Source organism: Rhamphochromis longiceps, linkage group LG2 (assembly GCF_057381845.1).
Source record: "Rhamphochromis longiceps isolate RC_006_pf linkage group LG2, R_longiceps_female_GT1.1, whole genome shotgun sequence".
In the NCBI taxonomy this organism is placed as follows: Eukaryota; Metazoa; Chordata; class Actinopteri; order Cichliformes; family Cichlidae; genus Rhamphochromis; species Rhamphochromis longiceps.
In genome coordinates, this window is record NC_140558.1 from 39,424,278 (window position 1) to 39,448,441 (window position 24,164).

The 24,164-nt window shown below is 42.3% G+C and overlaps 1 protein-coding gene across 1 annotated transcript; it reads left to right on the forward strand.

Moving 5' to 3' along the window:
* Positions 1-2,401: 2,401 nt before the first annotated feature.
* On the forward strand, positions 2,402-23,711 carry apln (apelin). Its single transcript, XM_085428408.1, has 3 exons — positions 2,402-2,615; positions 16,182-16,354; positions 20,239-23,711. Exons 1-2 carry the CDS (start codon positions 2,549-2,551, stop codon positions 16,346-16,348), a joined length of 234 nt encoding a protein of 77 aa, XP_085284534.1. The 5' UTR covers positions 2,402-2,548; the 3' UTR covers positions 16,349-16,354; positions 20,239-23,711.
* Positions 23,712-24,164: the final 453 nt, after the last annotated feature.

Below are 24,164 nucleotides of genomic sequence, written 5' to 3' on the forward strand. Positions count from 1 at the left end.
GAGGCGGCAATCCTCCACTGGCACACAGTCCACTGATACACTCTAAGGAAACACCATCTGTTACATTTTCATTACAGGCTTTGCTTCAAGCTAAGACAATTAAAGCTAATAGAGTGCAAATGTTTGAGCCCATGCTGCCAACTTTATAATGTCTCGCATATTCTTATTACTATCCAACCTGCGTTTTAATGACAAGTAAATCCACAGTCATGAATTATGATCACTAGCATCTGGACTCTCCACATTCTGGATATCTGCTTCGGTTTCAGCCTTGATACCTATGTTAGCTGTTAATTTGAAAGAACTCCGCAGGCGGTTATCCTACATAGATTTGAAATTATCCTCGAATGTTGTATTAAATCAAATTCTGAATTACTCCTAACTACTCCTAACTACTAAGTGGGCTGGTAATGGCGCTATAATCCCCAGTATCTCTCATTATGTACAATTGGAAAGAATTGCCCATTCTTTCTGTCAATGATCAGTGAGCACTTCTGAGAAAATGTGGTGAACAGATTCTTTAAAGGCACTTGGGCGAATTATCTTTCAGCTAAAAAAAGGACAGGCTTGGATAAGCATCTTTAGCCCCGGGGGCTCGGCCACCCCCCGAGGTGAGAGGATTGCTTCACATGAAGTGAAGGCTTCAAGTGCTGCATGTAAAAATGGAAGGTGCTCTTGTTGTTGGATCTCAAGTGGGTGGCACAGACATGTTGCCCTCTGGGACCCGGGGCCTCGGGAAGACAATAGCCAGGCTGTGCGAAGCGGGAGATGTGGAGTTAGGGTCACGGGGCCCCTTTTCTCAGGTCTACACCACCGAAGTGACTGTTTAGTGACAACACATAGAAAAGAAGTTGTGTGGAGGATTATGGTGGGTGAGGGGTTGTCTCTGTAAGTCGTGAGCAAAGCAGGTCCATCTATCACGTGCAAGTGCAGTCCTTTGGGGGCTTATTGGAAACTAACACCACATAAACAATATTTTACATAAAAAAATCATGTTCAAGATTAAAAATTAGCTTCATTCACTAATAAGTATTTTATCATTTAAAGGCTGCAAATCTACTGAGCGTTTGATGGATCCTCCTTGTTTTGCGCAGTATAAAAGATTGTTATAGGGCGGAGTTCAGCATTACTGTAGCGTTGAAATATTCTGTATGTATAATATAATACACACAAAATTTATGGCCCTTCCTGAATGATTTTATTCCCAAGAGTCTATGGAGAACGTGTCGCCTTCAAGTTGCTCTATGGCTGAACGCGATAAGAAAAGTTCTAGTGCTTGCTTACAGTTCTCACAATTCAGGGCAAGAAATGCAACCTTTCCTGTTTATTGTCTGATAAACAGATGAAAAAAAATAAGTTGAGTTATTTTCTAGCCATGCAGGGCGTCGGCTCTCGTGCAGCTTTTGTTCGTAGAAAGAATATAATCTGTGTAACAAAATAAAACAAATGACTTCAGGGGTAGTGAAACAAATGCAAGAGATAGAATCAGGCAGAGTCTGATAAGTTTTTTCCTGCATTTACTCCAAAGTGTCACGGACGCTAACTTCAAACGGCACAGATGATTTAAGCCGTACCTTTGGCGAGACATGACTGCCAGGGCAAAGAATAGTATGAGGAAGAAAGAGCTATACAGCTGGCGGAGATACAAAAGCAGGAAAGCATGAACCTCATCTCACACCTTCCCTTCTTTCATCTACTTCCCCTTATAAGCTGGTATTTTGATTTGTGGATTCCTGGCAAGCAGCCCTTTTTGCAATTCAAAGACTTTTCAACAAGAGCATCTGTTTGGGTATTATCATAAACCTGCATGTGCCCCCCACCACACACCCTTCACCTCCCTGCTCCTCCCTCTCCTCCTTCCCTTTTCTCTCTCTCCTTCTCCTTCATCAGCCGTGTGCACTTGCATGTTTAAGGAAAAGGGGTGGAGATGGTGGGTGATGATGGGGCAAGGGGGGCTTTTCCGTGACCCACAGAGTCAATGATACATAAGCCACATGACCAACTAGTCTCCTTATCCAAGGCAAACAGGAGTGACACACACACACACAGACACACACAGAGGCACACTGACAGGCAGACCCGCAGGCTGACTTTCAGCGCATTCACAGCTCCGCTGAACTCACGTTGCCGTTTCTTTGACAGAAGAAAAGAAGAGATTCACGTTCACACACCTCCGTGGGAGAGCTCAGATGAAGACGCGCCTTCAGTCTTGGAGTGGCGCTGTCACACACTGATACACAAATACGTATTTAGACAAATACACAGGCACAGTCAGGGAGCCACCACACGCACGCACACGCATTCCCACAAACTGACACACTCACTTCTCTCACACACACACACACACACACACACACACACACACACACACACACACACACACACACACACACACACACACACACACACACAGGGAGCAAACAGTCTCTCTCTCTCTCTTGCTCGCTCAGCTGCTCTCCCTCTCTCTCTCACTCCCTCCCATCCACACACACACACCACTACAGTATATCAGTGAGTGACTAGCGGAGAGCCAGAGGGGAGTGCAGAAATGAATGTGAAGATCCTGACGCTGGTGATTGTGCTCTTGGTGTCTCTGCTGTGTTCTGCCAGTGCTGGTGAGTACAGGAGCGGCCAGTCTTGTCGCTGGTCGTCTCCCTTTGCTTTGTATTTCTCTCTCTGTGTGCCTTGGGCTTGTGCAGGCAGCTGTAGTTGATCAGTTACCCAGCATGGTTAGCCTTGTGTGGGCTCTGAAAGGCAGGAATAAATATCAGCACCTGGTTGTATACAGTACTGCACTGCAGTGGTTATACTGTCTGCTATTGTACTGCCATGGCTTTTAAGATAAAGTTGAATGTGGGTTCTAGCTTGGATTGATCGTTTTCCTCCCTGCCTCACCTTGATGTGTGCTTGTAAGAGATGAAATGTGAAGAGCTTTTTATTGATGGGCATTCATTTGTTGAGCTGCTGCTGAGTGATACATATCCTGGATGTATGGATGTTTGTGGCTGTTATGAAATATAAGATATGCATGGCACATGTTCTGTAAGGTGGAGTGGTTCATTTATTGCTTGATGTATTCCATCTGAACCAAGTCCTATATAATTATTAGAGCACCCTACATATATATATGCACGCGTACCTCCCGTGGTGATGATAATGAGGACTGTAATTGTTATACGCATCAATGAGGGGAACTCAGATCCCAGATGCGTGGATTGTCTCTGGAGGGGCTCGGGCTTGATGCCTTGTCACAGTAAAATTCCGTAAAGTGCTGTTGCGTCTCTGGAGCCATTGTTAAACAACATATCAGTTCTACTGTGGACCTCAAATGTCTGCAATTTGGAACAAAAACACTGACTTGGGACATTTAAACAGCAAGAGGGCATATCCACTCTGTTAGTTCATGGAAGTAAATTGATCCTGAGGGGTGCAGTTTAGACAATCTGCAGATTTGATGCAGGTAACATTATGGTGTGAAAAAACAACAGTTAGGCCTGTGTCAATGTCTAGACTATTCGTGGGTTTATCACCTACCCACCAAGTACAGCTGCTTAGAAAAACACATAGGCAGGTTGTGCTGATATTTAATACATATGTAAGATCCATATTGCTGGATATAGACCATTTATCATAACATTTAGCCTACTGGCATGCTATTTGGACTACATTATGAAGCATAAAGGCCTAAGCGTATTCACTGTAAGACTCCTTATGCTGCTAGGTCCTGTACAGACAGTGTTTTGAGATACTGTGTAGACTTTATGCTTTCAAGATGCTGTCCACTCCGTATCGATCCGTGGCCACAGCACTCACGGTTCCCATGCTTCCCAGCACATTCATTACAGCGACATGCTATTTTTGTCTGAGGCTCTCAGCACATGAGTAAAATGGGAAGCAATTATCTTGCATCATGGTCAGTGTCGTTTTTCACGCCCTGCGTGTGGCTAAGCATGTTCCACGCCTGAGAGCCCACCGTGCTACACCAGCGACAGGGAAAAGAAAGCTGCTGTGCCTCGGGCTTTCATGGCAGCTTATCCGTCTCAACGTTCAAGTCCTGCCGCCTATGCGCCTCTCTGTTCCCTGGCCGCTCCTGTAGTACCAGAGCTCCATTGACAGAGAGGAAGAGAGAGAAATGGAGCGAAGAGAGAGGAAGGGATGCAAGTGTGTTGCAGCGTTGATGGGTGTGGGGAGGGATGCTAGCTGGAGTGTGCCTGCGTAGCACAAGCCTCTGCTACAGTATGCGCTGTCGCGGGAAGGTGTCGGAAAAGGCTCTGCATGTAGGCAGTGGGTGTGAAGCCTTTCATCTTGAGACAAATGCTTTTCCAGTTCAGTGGGCTTTCGCTTTCTCAGGCATCTGTGCGTGTGTACATGTGTGTCAAAGAAAGAAGAGATACATAGAGAGTAAGACAGAGAAAGCATGTTTGTGTGTGTGTGTGTGTGTGTGTGTGTGTGTGTGTGTGTGTGTGTGTGTGTGTGTGTGTGTGTGTGTGTGTGTGTGTGTGTGTACTTGCAGGAAGCAGTGAATATAGATCTGGATCTGACTGATATAGGGTGGGGAAGTGTGAGCTTTGATGCCTTGATTGCATTTATGGGTGCAGATGCATATTAGCAAAAACTCCTCGCGCAACAGGCAATTCACCTAGACAACCTAAAGCTACTTCCAATATTCATCCAGCACACTAAAAGAGCTGCTGTGGCCTTCTCTATGCAATATTAGCATCCTTTAGCAGCGCACTTCAATTACCCATCCTTGAAAAGCACTCTGGCACAAGAGTAGGCTCCAGCTTTGGACATGTTGTATCCATAATTCATCCCGTGGCCGATCACTCTTCCTGCGTCTGAGGAACTTTAAAAACTGGGGTATAAACAGTGGTCAGTCTCGCGTCTGTCACAGCCTCTTAGAAAATATCAAAGCTTAATTTTTCCGTGCCATGGAAACACCCGGCCAATCTTCACCTGGGGTAAAAACAATAGCAGCTGGTTCAGACAAGCATATGCACATGCACACACAAACACACACACAGGTACAATTGTGCAGCCTGGGATGAACAGGTGAGGCTGTGGTGAGTGTGAGCGGGGCACGAGGACCAGATTAGAGCCATTATCTGGTAGAGAAATCGTCTGCTTAGGAAGGGGGCGATTTTATGAGAGCTGTCAGCAGTGCTATTATTCCATATTAAACTTTGATGTATTGTTGGGGCTGGCTGCTCAGCGCTACCAGCATGCATCTACATACTGTACTCTTTCCAGCCTCGCTCAGATGCTCAGCCAAGTGTTACGGGTCAAAAGACATGCAGCCACTCATTAAGTCACATAGAGGCATAAAAACTGGCTAGTTAGGTGTGATTATTTTGTTAAACAACATCTATAGATGTAAACCTACCGTGACCAGGAAGCTTTAAATCATAATCCCCCAGTTTTCTAAAGTAATGAAGGTGTTTGTGCCTGTGGATGTTATTACGGTGGAGAAAAGAAAAGCAGCTAAACTTTTCCAGATGTCCAGGGATAATATAATAATAGCGGGCAAACAGTTGTGTCAAAAGGGGAGCAGTGGAAAGGTTATTACAGGATTACAGAGAATCACAAAGCCTTTTTAAGGCACAGAAGCTTGTGAGGACCAGTTGGGTTTATATCGCATCCACAGGGTCAGATAAAATCTGTTTCATGAAGAACCTGGATTTCCTCTTGATGCAACCTAAGAATGAAATAGATCCAACGACCTGCAGCATCACTGTAGTTTCTCTTCTGCAAAGACAAACGCAGACATTGACTAATCTAAGCGGAGTTTGGAGTCTCAGTAAAGAGTGATTTGTTTTCCTCTTGTTGACTTCTCTGTTGGCTTAAATAGAAGCACCAGAACAATGTTTTTTATGATTATATATATATATATGCACTCTGGGTGACTTTGGGACATAGGATGAAAATAAATTTGTCAGCTGTCAGCTATTTTTCCATCCTACTTATACTGTATGGATGTGCTGATATATTGCACTGTATATCACGTTCTTTAGACTGTAATTATGGACAGCCAAGAGGGGTATTGCATCAGGAATTTCTGACAGAGACAATATTTCTTACTTGGTGAAAAAAACCCATCTATCCAATATAAACAGTAATACCATCAATTAAGTGTAAAAACAGTTTGCAGGTATCTGGATTTGCTTGTTAACAGCTACAAACCCATAGTTTATTATACATGAGGTTCTCACGTCTTCTGTGTTGACAATAAGCATAAATAAGGCGTTAAACCACTGTGGTCTGTATTTAACAGCCCATAGACAGCACTGCTTTACTGCATAGATTAAAATATGCTGTTATTTTAATCTGTTTGTTAATTAAACAATACTATTTTCATTCAATATCACCCAAACATGCTTGGGTTTATGATGTGAGCTTCAGTGTTCCTTGAAGTTTCTGTGAGAAGCACATAAAAAAAAACAACTTTCTGAGATCTGTGTAATATCACCCAACATGAGCTTTGATAATGGCATTCTGGCACTCACAAATAATTGCTCTGGAGTGGAAGTTGAGGAAGAGATTTAGTGAAAAATCACAACTCATTTGGTAGGGATATAAGGCTAACCTTTGGGTGAACACTCCCCAGAGAGGTCAGCTGTTGAAGACTTTGGCATATGTGACTGCTGTGCTGCTGTAATGTGATTCAGAACCCACTGAATGAATAAATCTACTCACTTAGATCTTCCCTTGAGAGTTAATCCAGTGAAGGGGGTAGAAAAGCAAAGGGAGGAGTTAAGGAACGTCCAAGAGACAGAAAAGAGAAGGATTGGCAGGAAGAGGTGTTATCTGGATTGTGAAGAGACAGCTACAGCTACACCTAAAATTTCAAAGTGGATGTTTCAGCCTGCAGTAATGGATAATAATTGCATTTCTCTTCTGTAAATAAGTCTTCTGTTAAGCTACATTTTCTTTCCTTTTCTTATTGGAGACCAGATCTCCTTTGAGTTTTGAGAGCACAGCCCTTTAGCTTCGGATAAGCGTTAGTTTAAGGGGCTCCTGTGTTAACCAGAGCTCATGTGATCACCAGACCCTATAATCAGGCTCGGGGCACTCCTTACAACTTAATTAGAGCCAGATATTTTCAAAATCTGCCCCTTTTTCCTCCAGTGTCCAATATTAAATTGACTTATGGCTCTCTTTTTGAACATTAAGTGCTACATTTATAGTGGTTATAGCAGCAGATCAGATTCCTGATCGCGATCTGAGTGGACATTTTTATTAACAGCCAGCCAGACCGCAGAATAAATACTGTGGTCTTTGGGAAAGCAGGTGCCTTAATTACTTTCATACTCGATTTGTAAAAAGCCAGAAAAGGAAAATATGACTTTTGTGTATTACTTTAAAGACATCATTTGTGGAAGAAGTACAAATTTAAGGACCAAACAGTTATGCAGAAACAGAATTTAATAAATACTGCTTAGAGCATTGTCGCCTCTAACATCAAATCTCTATGGATGGCATTTTGGATAGTGAGATTTCATATATGGCTAAAAGTGTTGCACAGCTGGCTGATGTTAGGCAGTTCTACCTCAGATGAGGGATTTCAGTGCTGTGAAGATGGCAGTGTGGATTGGGACTATGGAAGTGTAGCCGCACTTCTTAGATTTTGGGTTCATTTAGTGACTCCCCCACTGGGATCTGCTTAAACTCAAAGCCTCAGGCAACACGATGTGCATGTCTCACTTATACTCGGGGAATTATAGGATGTTGTGGTATACCTCATGTGGTTTCAGACTGTCATGTACCTTATGTTCTCGACTTAAATTAAGTGCTTGGAAATGGGAAATGTACAACCTCCACACAACTGGGTACCTTCAGTGACTGAGAACTCACTCATTTATGAAATCATGCATTATTCATCACAATTGCGCAGTCTTTGATCACAAATGTTATTTTCCCTGGGAGACTATTTCACACCTCCACATACATTTAAACACTGGTCAATGAAATGATCCGCCGCTGACTGAATACCATGGATAAGGGGCTGGCCCCTCACTGAGTGCCTCTGCCTCATTCATTGAGGAAGACAGCCCACTCTGCAGTACTCAGAGCCCCTGAACATGAACAGATGTTTTTGACAAAAAAAAGGAAAGAAAAATAATATATGGAATTCATAAACATGCATCCACATCAGGCAAACAGTTTATCCTAAGAGCGGACGGAAACCTCGCTGACGCGGAAGGCCAATAAACACAGAAGTTCAGCTCACCTGCAGCACTGTGCAGCTAAATCTGTCAGTAAAGTCTTTGCAATTTTATTTCTTTGCTAAATCTGTGTGAAGAAATTGCTTATTAAATTTCATTGCACTGCCTTTAACCAAATGTCATTTCTCTGCACGCCACACGCACAGTATATCATTTTTATAGGGGAGACACTTTGGATTATAGATATACAGAAGTGGAAAACATTAAAGCAGAAATGCAAGATTTACTCCTACAGATTATTTCTATATATAGGAATACCTTATTGTGAACTACTCTTTAGCATTAAGCTTCAGGTTTCTACACTATTCCTTGTAGTTTGGTTGACAAGTAACACTGTCTGATGCAATGTAGGTGCTATTTTCCTTTAATAGCTCTGAATATGCAATGGGGAAAGGCAGTGGTCTCCTTTGGCTTTAAAAGCTGCAGTGAACCCTTTGCAGCGATGTTTCTCTCCCTCTTTCTGTTTCTCTCTTTTTCCCACATCTCAAATGGGAACGCAGGTTCACAGCATGGGGGGTGATGACACAGGAGAGGGAAGGGCTGTGTTTCACATCTGATTAGTGTGCCCATGGAAACGGATGGTTGGAGGATCCCTTTGCCCTTGACGTGCAATCTCTAGAGATTAGGGCAACGGTTGGTATCCTTACCTACGTACTGTAGCTGCCATGCGCAGAGATTTACCCCCGCTGATGTTAGCGGAAACAGCAGCAGCAGCAGCAGCAAGCATCTCTCCTGTTCCTGCCCTCAGATGATTGGGCACACCTAGTGGAAAGTTGTAAAAGGAAATCTCCCCTTGTGTTTACTTTATGTTTTCTTTTCGGACTACTTAGTTCATGCAGCAGCTTCCAACCTGCAGTAACCTTGTAGCCACAAATTCACCTCTTCAGCTGTAGTGGGGGCTGTGAATAAACCAACATGCAGTCAAGTGGTGGGGAGAGGCAGTGGCTTCATTAGCTGGCTCAATGCTGCTGCTGCTGCTCCTGGCCCTTTGAACTCATAGTGCTCTGATCATAGCAGACCACCAGCCTCACACCTCATCATTTCATACGCTCTCTAATTCAGGAGTATATACAGCATCACACTTCACAGGCAGCTGACATACTCAAAGGCACACAAAAAAGCCAGAAACCAGAGAGCTGTACGGTTTGTTTTTAATCACTTCTGAACCTTTAGTTCAGAGTTTTGGGGGTAACTTTCAGAGTAAGCTGGACACAGGGTTAGGTTTGAAAGCTGCAGTAATAGGAGCAACTTTTCATGCACTTTTGTTTCCTCGGTGGAGTTTGTGTAGACAAAGCCAGCCTTTAGCTCAACCACAAGCCTAGTATTATCACAGTACAACAATGCTGCATATCAAACAGTCCCCGACAGAAATAAAAGAAAGTGCTCACGACCAAAACAACCCCCCCCTCCTCTCCTCCGAGAGGAACACTCCAAGTCCAGTGGCCCACAGAGGAGGTTAAAAACACCACAGACTCAGCCAGAGGGCTGATCTGGCATTCAGACTCAGTGCAGTGAAATTTGTAAATTGAGAACCTGGTCGGTTGACAATGTCATTCTTTTTGCTCCAAACTGAGCGCCTTTCATGGTGGCTGCCATGGTAACGTGGTCTGAAAGTCGGGAAGCAATTGGTACCAGTTTCTGCCAAAGCCCAGACTTACTGGTAGGAATGCAATATGCAGCGTTTCCGACACTAAATGCTGGATTGTACAGGATAAACGACAAGGGACGTCCTCCTTACTTAGGCACCATTCCATATGTGCAGGATGAATGTGTGGGGAGGCCGTCAGGCAGTGAGCAAATCCGCTGTGTGATGCTGTAGCAGAGCTGAGGCTTATTCTAGGTTAAAGAAAATGTTTGGCTTGTATCTGGCACAATTAGCACATTTCATCCTTAGCTTAATAACCCTGATCCCCTAATGTGCTTATGTAGTGGGAGCATCTCTGCCGATGACATGTCTGTGTCTGGCAGTGTGGGTTAGTATGTCTGTGGCAAAGGCGTGTCATAGAGGGATTCATTAGCTTAAGCGACTGCTCCTCTCCTTTTAGTGAATGAAGGAGGGAGGCACACGATGGAGACAGCAGGCCTCCAACGTCATGTAATAACCATGGCTACACACACCAGGGTATTTATTCTTCCTCTCTCCCACTAACGCAAATATTGTTTTGCTACCCGTAAGAATTACACAGTCCTATAATAAGCAACAACTATCTCCCTTACAGAAATAAATAATGATACCGTCCTCACATTATTGTGTATATGACAAACAAATACTATAATACTAGTCCCTGTTTCATTTGAGCCTAAATGAAAAAAATGTTGTTAAGCAGTGAGGAATACTTTTCTATTATTAATGTTTAAGTGAAGTTTATAAGACTTTTGTAATTGTGTAAAAGAGGACAAGAGCTTTAGTTCTGTGTCTCTCATTTAATCCAATAATGATGCAAACAGGCTTTTAACCCCGAGAGACACAAGAAATAAGACTAAGAGTCTCCAGCTGTGCTAGCTGCTCATTGAGGCTGTACTTTGAGCAAAATACTACTTGTAGCATCTAAACGATAACACTAACATTCAGGGATAATTAGCATATAATGTTTATCTTACTTTAACTAGTCATTATTGTAACATTTAACAGGATTAAAGTCTGTGTGGGTTCTCAGTCATCCAGGTCATAGTAATCTAAGGAGGTTGGAAAGAAAAGCAAACACATTTTCTAAGGTAACAGGATTTAAGCACTTTACATGAAGTACAACTGAGAATGATGGGAATGTAAATAATTTTGTGAAGGGGCTTACATGGAAAGTTAAAGACAACCTGTTAAGATTTCTTTCATTTCTATATTTCTATACACTTTGAGCATCCTTTGGGGAAAAATCTCAGGCTTCAGACTGACAGGTTTTTTTTCTGCTTCTGGCTCTGTATGATCTCAAGAAAAATAATATTCTTAATATGAGTATGTCAAGTGCACAGCTCTGCCCCACCCACCTGCTGTTTAAACCTTATGTTTGCGGGGGGCACCCAATCAGACGAAAGTTGCTATGAAGAGGAACTGGTGTCGAGGAGCTTGTTTCAGACGGCAGGGTTGAAATCGGTGATTAGTATGATAAAAATAAGGATTATTTTGAACTGTGAATCATGCAAAGCTGCTCTAGGAGAGTCCAAGAATAAAAATATAGAACTGAACATGACATAATATGTTCACTTTGAGGACTCATCCTCATATAGGATCAAACATTTCAACTTACAAATAATAAAAGTCTTGTGCAAAAATTGAGACCGGTACTTCTTGGTCATGTTGTGGTGTTTCAGTGATTGAATGCAAAAAAGCACTTTTGGGACAGCAGAAAGGATTAATCCTCGGGACGCCATGAATTTCTGTAAAATTGTTAATTATAATAGTTGCTGACATTACTTGATAATCCTGGACATTAATGAGGTTTTTGATGCCCAGAGAAAAATGCCTCTTCACATTCCCCATTCCCATTCTGCCAGCTATTTGTTTACAGCTTGATATACATCGGTACAGACTGCAGCGCACGAGGCACAGATGTGTCAGATGAGTGATGTAGGGACAGCGATAAAACAAAACACAGGAGAGATTAGATTTGAAAAGCCCAGCCAACCGTGAAAATGCATCTCTGAGATTGCACACAATTGATTCATAATCAGTGCGACTGTGAGCGATGAGGCACAACGAGTAAACAAACAAATAAGATTCAAGAGGACAGCAAATCAATTTGAGGTGACAAAGAAAATTAAACACAGCTACGATTACATTTTAGTAGCCATTCTTCACTGTGCCTGTTTACATTTGATGCAACAGTTTCTAATGAACACAGCCCCCCCCTGTATACTTGTTGCTGTAGACTCATGGGCTGGTTTAATCTCTTATGTCCTAGTGGCAGAAAAACCATTATGCTGTAGCTGCATTTACAAGAGCAGACATTTGTTATGTGGTCGTTTTGGCAGTCAATACACACAAATCAGCTTTACAACTATTAATAAGCAGCTCTGGCCCATTTGCTGTGCTGTGTTCCTGCACTGACACAGCACTGTGATATATAGGTTGCTCTTGCCAGCTATGAGGGCAGCTGATGAACTTGGCATTAAACCAGAGGACAGCTATTTCTCTTCTCTCTTCTGACTAGATGGACAAGTCCTGGAAGATGTATGTCTCTCCAGGCTCCGTTGATGGACTGCTGCAGAATCAACAGGGATAAGCTGCCAGTATTCGACTTTTCGCCTGGCTGTAATAAGACAGAGCACCAGCCATCACAAAAAAAAAACACAACATAACAGATATCACCTTAGGAGGTGGTGAAATTAGGGCTTGGAAATAGGGAGCAGCCCAGCTGCTATTCATCATTAGTCTTTTTCTCCTCCTCTACCCACCCTTACTCGTGGCCTTCTTAAGCAACAGCATCGACAATAAACAGTCATTCCTGAAAATCCTTCTTTATTGAACTTTAATTCGGAAATTACAAAGTGTGGAGATTTGAGGGCAAAACTGGGGCTCCAAGGTCATCCGAAGTAGAGATAAGAGGCTTCTTATTGTGAGACATATACTATCCTGCCGTTTTACTGTTGTGCCAGCTGGACATAAACACGTGAATGTCTCATGGGAAAAGATCAAATGTGATACCACAGAAGCTGGATCCAATTTCACAGCAGTAAGATAGCTGAGATATCTTTGTTTATGGAGATGAAATATGTGTTATCCAATGATAAACTTGCCATGGAAACAATCAAAGGATCTTCTGCAGAAGCAACAGATGCTGCAATAATCATTCTGCAGGTATTCCAGTGATCCTAGGCTAGCTGTTGATGTATGTTGTTTCTGTCACATTTCCATGCGTTGCCTACAAGCTGCAAGAGTTAATCTATACTTCCAGTGTTATCACTGAGGCCCAGCTTATTTTTAGCAGCTTTCATTGCACTTCTCCATCCCATAGGCACATTGTATGAGTTGAGATTTGTCAGGAGAATCACAAGTTGTTCTCCTTTCAAAACCCCAGTGCCGAGCAGTGGCTGACAGCTTGCCATGGTAGGAGACATCTAAATTGTCTCATTATGGACCTGGGTTATGACAGGCTGAGCCACCCGGAGAGGATGATGAGTTGTGTGAGCTGAGGTACAATTACTTTACCATCTTGCACTGCAGTGTGTGTAGGTCTGCACAGTGACTGACTCCATGTGTGCTTTGCAGCACTTGTTAAAGTAGTCCATCATTCAAAGATCAGCTGCAGTTGGGCTTTGAGCAGAACTGCAGGCACCACTGTGAGACATAAAAAGTCAGTATGTTTTAAGTGGACTGCCTGCTGCCCTCTCTAAAGCTGGAGATTGGAGGATTGCAACCCCCAATTTAATGTTTCTTTGTAACTCAGAAAATCATGTTCACTTCATAGAGCTATCGGGCAGGAGGACAGAAAATAGGCAGGGTTTTAAATGTTTAAATCCTGACAAAAACCATGCACCATTTACCCATTCCCAAAACCGTTGTCATGTCTTCCACCTCCAAATATGACCACCCAGCCACGTTTCAACTAACTCTGTCTCTAAAAAACTGTACAAACAAGTTCATTTCAAGCATGCTGAAGACTCCCTCCATTGTGATTCTGTGTGTTCTGTGTCCAAATGCCGAAGGTGTTTCAGAGGTGAATGAGGAGAAACAGGACCTCCCTATAAAACTTCTGTTAGCCTCAAAATCTTCTCAAACACAGAGAGTATTAACATTCAATCCCCTGGATTTGAGAGAAATGAACCGAATGCCTTCAGAATGAGTAAACGTTCCTCATTCACTGTGTCTGGAACAATAACAAAAGGATAATGCGCAGATTAGTGCTCCAAGGGGCAAAGATGTGCTTTAGATGCGGAAATATGCAACCAAGACTTTCCCTGCTGCCAATGAATTAGCCCACTGTTAGCGCACAAATATACTGTGTAATATGCTTGCCGGAGAAGATTAGCATGGAAATGCAACTTGAGATGTCTAGTGTTTCAGGGATATACATTAAAAACATTCAACAAGCTGTCTGGCTTAGTCACGCCATACACCATTATTTAAACCTGAAAGCTAGAAACCCTTCTCTATTTCCTCCTTTTCAGTGGAAGCTGGTCTTTTAAAATGTCTTCATAAAGCCACAGCTGAAGGTCATTAATTAATAAAGGCTGCAGAAAGACTGTTTTGAATGCTGCTCTTGAAGAAAGTTGCCCTCTATTCAACCACACTGATCTTAGCTATTAGAGAAACTTGAGGGTTTTAAATGCAGTTCTGGAGGCAGTCTTTAAAGTTTCAGACAGACAAAATCCTCGGGGTCACAGCTGTGCCGTCTTCATTTAATATCATGACTGTGCCGCAACCAAACCGATGGAAACAGTCTTAAGGAAGCAGGGAACTTAGCATCATCATGGCTTTTCTAAGCTCCTCAAGTGCTGTCCTCAGTGTATTTTCTGCTTTTACAAGCCTATGCAGTCAACTGGCTGACTTATCTTAAGCTGCGTCCTCACCCCAGCTCTTGTAAAGGCAGGGAAGGTCATTCTCTGGGGAATTCTAAAAATGGTGCCAGTCTCTCTGAGGAGGGGAGACGGGAATGTCATGACCTCATGTGAATAATGTCAATCAGCTTGTTTGATGAGAGACACCCAAAGAAAGGAGGAAGGTTGGCAGTTTGGATCTGAAGAAATCTTTTTCTTATGGGTAGATGAGGTTGCTGAACAAAGTATTTTACTAAAGCAAGAAAGGTTCACTCTAAAACCCCCAATCTGTCTTTGGGGCTTTAGCTTGAGATTACACCGTGGTATGGAGTTTATAAGGGATGGTTATTTTTGAGGCAGAGGAGGGATTTAATGAAAGAAACTATTGTGTTTGGTTAGAAGGACCTAGAGTTTTTCAAGTATGACCTTTACTACAGACTACAACTCACAATATCTTCCTCTTCTACTTCAATCTGAAACAAAATGTAAGTCAGCCTTTTCTGAGTCCTTCAATCTTTACAAGTCAGAAATCTCTAGAGTGCCCATGCAATCAGTGTGCAGCTCCATTTCAGTAACTTAATATTATATGAAATTAATGGTTGGTTGCACACATCCATTTGTTAGTTAAGATGAAAAATGCATCACTGTGTATGTAATACCTGTATTATTTGCTGGTATGACATTTAATCACTTTGACATGTCCAAAGCCCTTTGCTGCCTTTACTCAAATTTTACTGGATGAACAAACTGGGTGTGGTGTGAAAGATCACCCATGATAAATATTATGTTACACACAAAGATATGCAGCAAAATATTTTAAAGAAAAGATCTCTTGATCCCCAAAAAGAGGTTGGGAGTGGGGGGGGGGGGTCTCTGCTAGTTTGTAATAGGTTGAAAGGTCATAGAGACACTTAGGGTGGACCAAACCATTAAAAAATGGAGTTGGGGGATGAAGCGCTGGGGGGGTGGCTTAAGGGGATCAGGGCACACTTATTGAGAGATGACTGAAAACATCTGGGTTCACTCTCATACACACATTCACAGGCACTCTGTGAGACCCAACGCTGTTAAACCCATCCCCAAGAATGGATCAAACACTGCAACGAGATGCACCTCCACGAGTGTTGGTGCTTGTTTGTAATCTTGAGGGAGGGTGACAGAGACATGAGACATGAGGGTTTGAGGGTTTTTTTTGCTTCTGCCAGGGCCGTGTATCTGTTATGCTTTCCTTTGGACCACACTGAGTTGATGAACTACAACACTGGGTGGGCTTAGAGAAGGCCACACACACTCTCTCACACACTTATTTATGTCTATCTCTTCTTTCCTCATCTATTACCAATGTGATTCTTCTCTGCATCCGGTGACATATTTTCTTAGGCTCTGATGGACTTGGCAGATATCCTGAATGAAAAAACACTGTGAAAAACCATCATCAAGACAATTTTCAGGTGTTAAATTGGTCTTTTCTCTCTGTGTGTCTTCCAGGTCCCATGGCCTCCACGGTGCATGGCAGAGAGCTGCAAGATGCATCTATGGTGAGAAAAATGGTCCAGCAAAACTCTGCAAGGGGCGGTCAGACCCACAGACCAACCAGCTCGAAGAGAAGACGCCCACGGCCCCGTCTTTCCCACAAGGGGCCCATGCCGTTCTAGAGCAAGGTGAGTTTGTCTTTAACTGACCACTCACTAGGCTTTGTTGACGAAATGCTGCTACAAACCCATAGTAAAACAGTCGAATTTCAAGCAGTAAAAGTCTTCTACTCTCTATGGATATTTTGTGGAAAAAAACAATGTGCTAATCTCTGCTGTGTTTGCCCATTAGACCAATTTTCTGTCAAGTCAGAGCTCCACATTTCTCCAGAGAATATGAGCCAATACACCTCCTGATATATTAAATTCTAACTGCTGACTAGTGAGGAAACCCAACTTCACAGAGGAATTTCTAGGGGGAATGTTATTTTGAGTCCTGGAATACTTTGTTGGCAGAATCCCTTTGGATGTTTTGGATTGAATGGGAACTTAAACTCTTACAGGAATACTGAAAACTCTGTTAATGACAGCCAGACTGAGCTCCAACACAAGGATGTTATTGTTGGCAAGCAGATTATTAGACTTAGCCCACCAGCTTGCATGATTTCCTATTATGACTAAGGTGGTTTTTAAGTCTACCTCATTTATTTCCTCATACAGTAGAAAGATATACTTAGAAATCTTACCTTTGAGCCAATTCAGCTGGAACAAATCTTTACTGTCCACCTGGTTAAGTCAGTTAAAACACATTTTCCTCAAAAATAATACTCTGTAGAGCCGGGTTTGTGGGTGGCACCATTTTTCTTGGGAGGGGATGTTTAACTTGCTGTCAAATAAAACAAGGCTTTGTATGAAAAAGCTTTCATCCAAGATCTGAGATAACATTATACTTATCACTTTTTCACATTGATCAGAACCAAAACAAACTCTGCGTTTCAATAAAAACCAGATAAAGCTTCAATGGGAAACTAAAATATACCGCGGACATTTAAATAACATGATCAAATTTACAGAACATACAGATTTAAATTTACTGATGTCAGCATGTCACAGCCTCAGACGCCGTGAGAGGCAAGACACAATATCCCTGCAGGAGGTGTCGACTATACAACGCTGACCTGCAGAGGTCCACCATAAATTGAATCTGTAGTGAGAGGAGGCTGCAGCCAGAGTGCGTCAATGGATGGTTAATCAGTTTTAAGAAAAAAGGATCAAAGCTGCAGAAGTTTGGAAGCTCTTTTCTTTAAAGTAGCCATTTTTACAATCATAGGTGATTATTTTTCATTGTACTTTTCTAGATTTAGACTTCCTTTGAACTCATTCCAGAACTCTAAAGGTGAAAACAATGAGTAAGGACCAAGCCAGAGTAGTTTGCACTTGAAGGACAGCATGGGTCTTACAACTTCCCTCGGTCTGCCAATAAAATGTGAGAATCCTCTCTGAGTTGAGTGGTCAGAGCTTATGTTCAGTGCCAGAGTTTTAGCCAGATAATGAGGGGAGCTTCGGGAAGTTGTGAAGCTCTGTAAAAGTGAACGGCTCAGTGAGTCACAATGCCGTCTCCGCAAACACCACTTAAACCACAACAAGCTGAAGATTTCCTTTTTTTGTTCACTTCCCTCTCTGGCTCCCCTCATTCTCGCAGAGTTCATAGTTCGCCTCATTCATAGATTGCTCCCCACATACCATGCCAATCCACCCCCACAGTGGGAATCGGGCTCTCCATTAGCAGCATTTTAGTGATAGCACTACCAACCTTCACTGAGTAAATGATCCAAAGAAAATCAGAGCTCAAAGTCTGAAGTTCTTCAGTCCCAGTTTGTTCACAGCCTGACTGAAGGAATTAAGTCTTCACAAGACCTGATGTCTCACATCAGTCCGTCCAACAAGCAGCTTGAAAGGCTTTGCTCTTCCTCGTGTGTCCTGCTTTCTTCTTCAGTTTGTGCTGATGATGGGAAAACCACCTCTAGCAGCAGCTGGAGTTGCAGTTTGTTCGATCAAAGCTTGAGTTCAATGGATATATCCAGCTGAGGACAGGACTCTTACACATGCAGGCTGTCTATGGATTTGTCGTAACTGGCCTAAACTTCATTACCAGACTATTTATATCAAAGATTAAGAACAGTTATTGCCCTGGCATCATCCATCCTCCAGCTCTGAGCTATTTAGCAACATCACCCCATTTCAGTGTCAACAACAGCTCGTCTTTTATTATCTATGACACCAGAGGCAAAGCTGGATTTTCTCATCATTACACATTCCAGATGTGAACCACTCTGAGAAGAAAGAGAGCGACCTGGGTCATCTTCTTTGAGTAGGCTCAGATCAAACCATGCTATTACAACTCTTGGATCTAAGCCATGCCAGTGACAGTCTAAAAGACGACGGGATATTTTAGATTTAAAGCCAGAGGCAATTTGTGAAAACCCCTGGTGGCCTTGAGTGTGAGAAAGCTCAGTGAATGAATCTTTTAAAAGAGTTTCCCATCAAAACAATGTAAATCAGGTCTGCATCTTCTCCCATACACTCACTATGTGGTAGAGTATGACTTCAAAAGGGCTGCTGTACTGAGATCATACACCAAACGGGGCAACAACAACAAACAACAGTACAGCTCAGTGGTGATTAGATATACCATACATCAGGTCTCAAGGCATTGCATGACCTCAGAAAAATGCTATCACAAAACAAAAACAGGTTCTTATCAGTGAATGAACCTCGTTGTCCGAGCCTTCTGAAATGATCACAGACCAGGAAAAGATAAAAGATGCGGGAAGATCAAAGATTTCGTCATTGTCAAGAAGTGATCCAATGCCCCGAGCGCAGTATAACGTTGGGATTGTGTTTCACAGCAAGATACACAATTGTTTTTCTTACTCCCTGCTGCATCTTCCAGTCGAAGGCAGTGAAATCTGGTTGAAACATGTCTGGGACAGACTTATATTCTAGTTTATCAAGCGCAAGATAACACAAGGTATGACACATCGAAAATTTTAGAAACTAAAATGTCTTCACGTGAGTTGAGAAGTAGTAAGAAATCGAGTGTGATGACCTCTAACACTGCCAAAAACACACTTTTTAAACTCGGGAATATATCAATACATAAAAATATATACAGAAAGACTAAGATACAATTTTTATCATGAAGATACCTCTGTTTATATGGCACAAAGAGCTAAATTATCAACAACAAAGACTAACAAAATATTGGTACTAGCAACAGAAAACGATTAGGTTTGATGAATAGATGGATGGATTTAATGCCAAAATTACGGAGCCTATATTTTGCTAATAATAATACATTAGCAATACTGCATTTACAGAATAGTAAAACTGAAAATTAAAAATGATTTTAACAGTTAGCGCACACTGTTAACAGCATTGTTCATAGCATCGTTATCATAGAACATAAATACAAAATATTACAAATTTAAACCAGATGTCAAAGCATAGTTTCGTTAAATAAATCTATTAGACATATATGTTTTTATATGAGGAAATAGTAATTTAAATGACATTGTATATTTGTAAACCAGACTATAATAATATAAAAAATATTAAATTTTAGTCAATTATCAGTTTGGTCAAATCTCCCAACACAGCAAACATGTTGAGTCCTTGGTGCGTGTTTACTGAGACTGGAATGTAAACGTGGCGGAGAGACAACTGCCTCCACGAAGTGGTGTGATATCTTACCCCTGACAAACACCCTTAAAATGATCCTAATCAAAAGGCCTCAGAGTAAACTAACACTGAACTGAAAACGTCAAATAAGTGGAAAATGAAAGTAACCCTGGGTCGCAGTGAATTATCCCTTCAAAATAAAACAAAAACTAAAAAAGAAATTGGTTAATCACTCAATATTTTTTGTGCATTCATCTTCACTGGCTGCATAAACTGAGGCAAAATGTTACAATAGTCTTAAGTTAATGTCTGCATGACTGAATGGTTTTCAGGAAAAACAGACGGCAGGGGCTCATGAACTTTCTTTTCTGTGTCGTCTTCCTGTTTTGCAGGCACTGCTTTGAGCGCCCTCCCCCAGGTTCTGATTTCTATGCTCTTCCTTTGCCTTGGGGGGCCTTGCAATGAAGGGCCTACGCTTGCCCAGCCTGAAGAGTGATGTCCATAGCACCTGCTGGTTCTTCAAGCAACTCTGTCCACAAAAAAAATCAGGACAAGCCGCTCACCCTCAGCTCTAGGAGGAACTGGGGGCAGGGAAGGGTGGGGGGTGGGGGGTATTGAGCCCGAGCTATCAGACTCTATTTCTCTGTCTCTCTTTCTCTCTCTCTCTCTCCCTGACTACTTATCTATCTCTGTCTTCTCCCAAGTGTTTTTTTTTCTTTTCAATTTTCTTATTATTTGCTTAATAGAGCCCAATCATAGCAATCTCCCTGAGTGTCTCACACACTTTGCATGACATGTGGTGGAGAGGGAGCCTGGTCAAAACAATCTGAATCCTAAAGCATCTGTCCCTTCTCCACGATGCGGTATTCCCACGTCTCGGATCCAAGGTTCCTGCAGCCGCTGATTTCATTGCTGTGTAGCTATTTAACGGCTTTACCGTCGGGTGAGGGCGCTGATCATGCAGACGGGGCAGTGTCAGTTTTAATAGTTGGCAAATATTAAGTTCGCTTGTGATACTCTGGATGTCTGATGCGAAAAAGGAATAAAAAGGTTTTGTTTGAAACGGACGAGCAAAAGCGTCACAACTTAATAACATCACTATCATCACTTAATTATCATTATTAATGGTGCTTTGTACCTCCTTATGACAGTACGTCCACATGCAAAGCAAAGACGGACTAAAAAGAGAGCACATACTATCAAAACAATCTAGTAAAGTGACAGAATAAGTCCTTCATTTAGGAGATTCTTTAATCCAAAGCTATTCTGGTGTTTCTGAACTCATTAACACCTTGGGAGGCGGGGTTTACGGGCGTGCTCTGTAACATGTCCCACCTTGGATGAGTCCTTTGACCCCAAATCCCAATCCTGTCCCCAATCCCCAGCCTTCTCACCACACCGCTGCCCCCGTGCAGCTGCTCTACACGACTGTTAACTGGCAGTGGCGGTCTGCTCCACCGACAGGCCGCCTTGCCTTTTAATGAAGTGCCAAATAATAACCTTCTCCACAATGCTGCCAGGAGCGAAGCAATGAAAGGTTAGGGCGAAAACGAGAAACACATTACCTCTTGTTTGAAGTCTTGATACACTGACACATTATGCATTTTAAATTTCTGCAAAGAGAAATCCAACACAAGGAGGACAAGTTAAATTAGACCAAAAAGAGCTCAGTTAATATGCCGCCGTGATCAGCCTACCACTAGTGCTCTGGCTGTTTTAACATTCAGCATATGGCTGGTTTGACCCTTTGACCGATATCTTTCACTGACAAAAATGCTATGCCTTTCCATCATACTGGAATATATTACTGTTTATGTTTATTTCTGTGTTATAGTTTGATTTCTTTTTTTCTCAGGGTGCTGTGATAGAGGCTTGTACTAGAGCAGTCTATTTTGTGCATTTATTTAACAAGACACAAACATACAATACATTTAAAACGTATATGAGCATATTTTCGTATATTGTATCTTTACTCTCCCTCGTATGTATACATCAATATAGCCATGATTTATTCCGATTCAGTCACTTAGTCACGATCCTTTCCCTACATTATGTTGGGTACAGTTGCCTTCCTGGTCTGCCTTTCCACAGCACAGGTGGTCACGGCTTTGATCATTACACTCATTAAATCCTAGAGTTAATCTTTCTCAGATGGATCTCCCCAAGGTTGGCCAGGGCCACACTTAGTCTGAGCTCATTGTTAAATTGGCTTAGACAGAAACTGCACCCTTCCCCCTTTGCAATTTCCGAACCCCCTGCTGATTCAGTGTGTAACCATGTAACATATTAGGACTGTGACCTGTAGAAAAAGACACCTTACAATCCTTTGTTGTTGTGTATTAGCTGTGCAGAGCAACTTGCTAATTGCTTTTGTTTTCTTTAATCTGCTCCAGTTCAATCAGCAAACTCATTTCTTTCAAATCAGTTTTGACCACATAAGCAACTGGCAACTGATTAACCTAGATTTCCAACACTTTTTCCCTCTCGCCATGTCTCATGCAAATATTATAATAAAATGCAGAGACTTCTCAGTCCCAGCGTGAGATGCTTTTATTAAGAGAGCATCTAACATCACAGTGGTAATCCACCCAGCCAAGCTCACCTTGATTAAAAATGTATTAAATCCTAGGGCACTGTGAAGTGTAATAATTTCAGTTCCACCATTATTTTTTCATACCCTCTCAGACAGAGATGTAGATTTCATTAATGCTCCTCGGGAGTGAGACAGCTTTGCTCAGGATGTCTCATGTATTATTGGGGATGATAGTAAGGAGATATGAGCTGAGGATGAAAGTTCAAAGCCACAGGAGTTGGGATGCTGGAAGTAGACTGGGTCATGACACGGGGTTCAAATCAATGTTTCCCCATCTCAGAAGTTATTGTTACAGAGCCGAGCAACGTCTGTATCCGCACTGTTTTTCATGAATGTATCCTCACCATTCGCACCAGCCACGCTGCCCTTTCAGAGACCAGAGCAAACCAATGTTTATGTACAGAACCCTTTTTAAATCTCGGCCTGGTTATCAGTTGAATCCAAAAAAGACAAAAATCAAAAGCCAAATATCCCACTGATCCAAAGCCTCCGATGTCAATGAGTCCCAACAAATAGACGTGGCTTTGCTCCAAGACTTCTCTGCATGGGTTTGCAAGGCTGCACTTTTGCAATTCCATTATGCTGCTGGAAAAATACACCCTGAAAACAAGACTCTCTTGGTATGGAATGGTTTTCCAGTGTATTGTGACATTTTTTTTTTTTTTGTCTGATTCTTGTCTAGCTGGTTGTCCAAAGCTTACTTTTTTGAATACAGTGTGAGAAGCTGTATCTTTTGTGGATGTAACAAAATAGAAAAGTAGTCTGCAGCACAATATGTCGTGGACACGTGAAAGCTTTCAGGCATTCTTTTCTTGTAGATCATAGCCCACAGCCCTCCCCTGCACATCAGGTTAATGGGCCTTGTGGTGTGGAAGGACAAGCACGTCTAGGCTCAAACTGAAATGGTAAACCAATACATTATGCTCGGGGAGCAAAACCATTTTCCTTAATGGTCTTTTCCAGCAAGGCTTACACAAGAGAAACGATTCCTATCCTCTCAATGTTTCCTCTCCAGTTCCTCTTCTCTGTGACCATCACAAGGCCTGAGTAATGTTCCTATGCACTTGTTAGCATGTTTTCCTGGTAGAAAAATGTTTGTTCTGAGAACTTGCCCCCTCTGTGTTTAGTTATTTTCGTCCAAATGCATTTGGCTGGGAGTGTGTAAGGAGTGGGGATGAGCAGAGAGATAGATGTGTGTTACTGGTGGAAATGAGAATAAGCTAGAAACAGGTTTTAAAATACGAGCTTAGCCATTGATCTCCAATAGCTATCGACACAAACCGCCCTGCCCCGACACACACACTCACGCACAAAAAGATTGCAGAAAAAACACACGGTTTTTATTTTTTTAAACCTAAGATTCCTCTACACTGAACCAAACATTTCACTCGTTGTGGAAGTGGCAGACAGCACATTCCATGATTTTACCTTAGCCCATCAAACTGTATCATGTTGGCCTTCAGAGTGGGTGTCTGCAGGATCGAGTGGCTGATATTCAATCCAATGCATTCACAGTTTTTCCACCGGCTGGGCAATCCAAAGGATAACTAGATTTTATCTCCCGTGAGAAATGACTACGATCTGTCATTATCTTGGAGCCTCAAAATGAGACTTCCTACACCCAAAATAGCACAGGCCCCTCCTGCCTTGATTGCGACACGTTCTCCATCTATGTAACCACTGTGTCAAAAATCAGCTACGTTCAGAACAACCTTAGGAGAAACG

What these genes read in the sequence shown, in the direction of transcription:
- apln (XM_085428408.1), top strand. Translation starts at nt 2,549, where the DNA reads ATGAATGTGAAGATCCTGACGCTGGTGATTGTGCTCTTGGTGTCTCTG. An exon ending in GCTGTGTTCTGCCAGTGCTG is followed by an intron (nt 2,616 to 16,181) that starts GTGAGTACAGGA and finishes TGTGTCTTCCAG; the next exon opens with GTCCCATGGCCTCCACGGTG.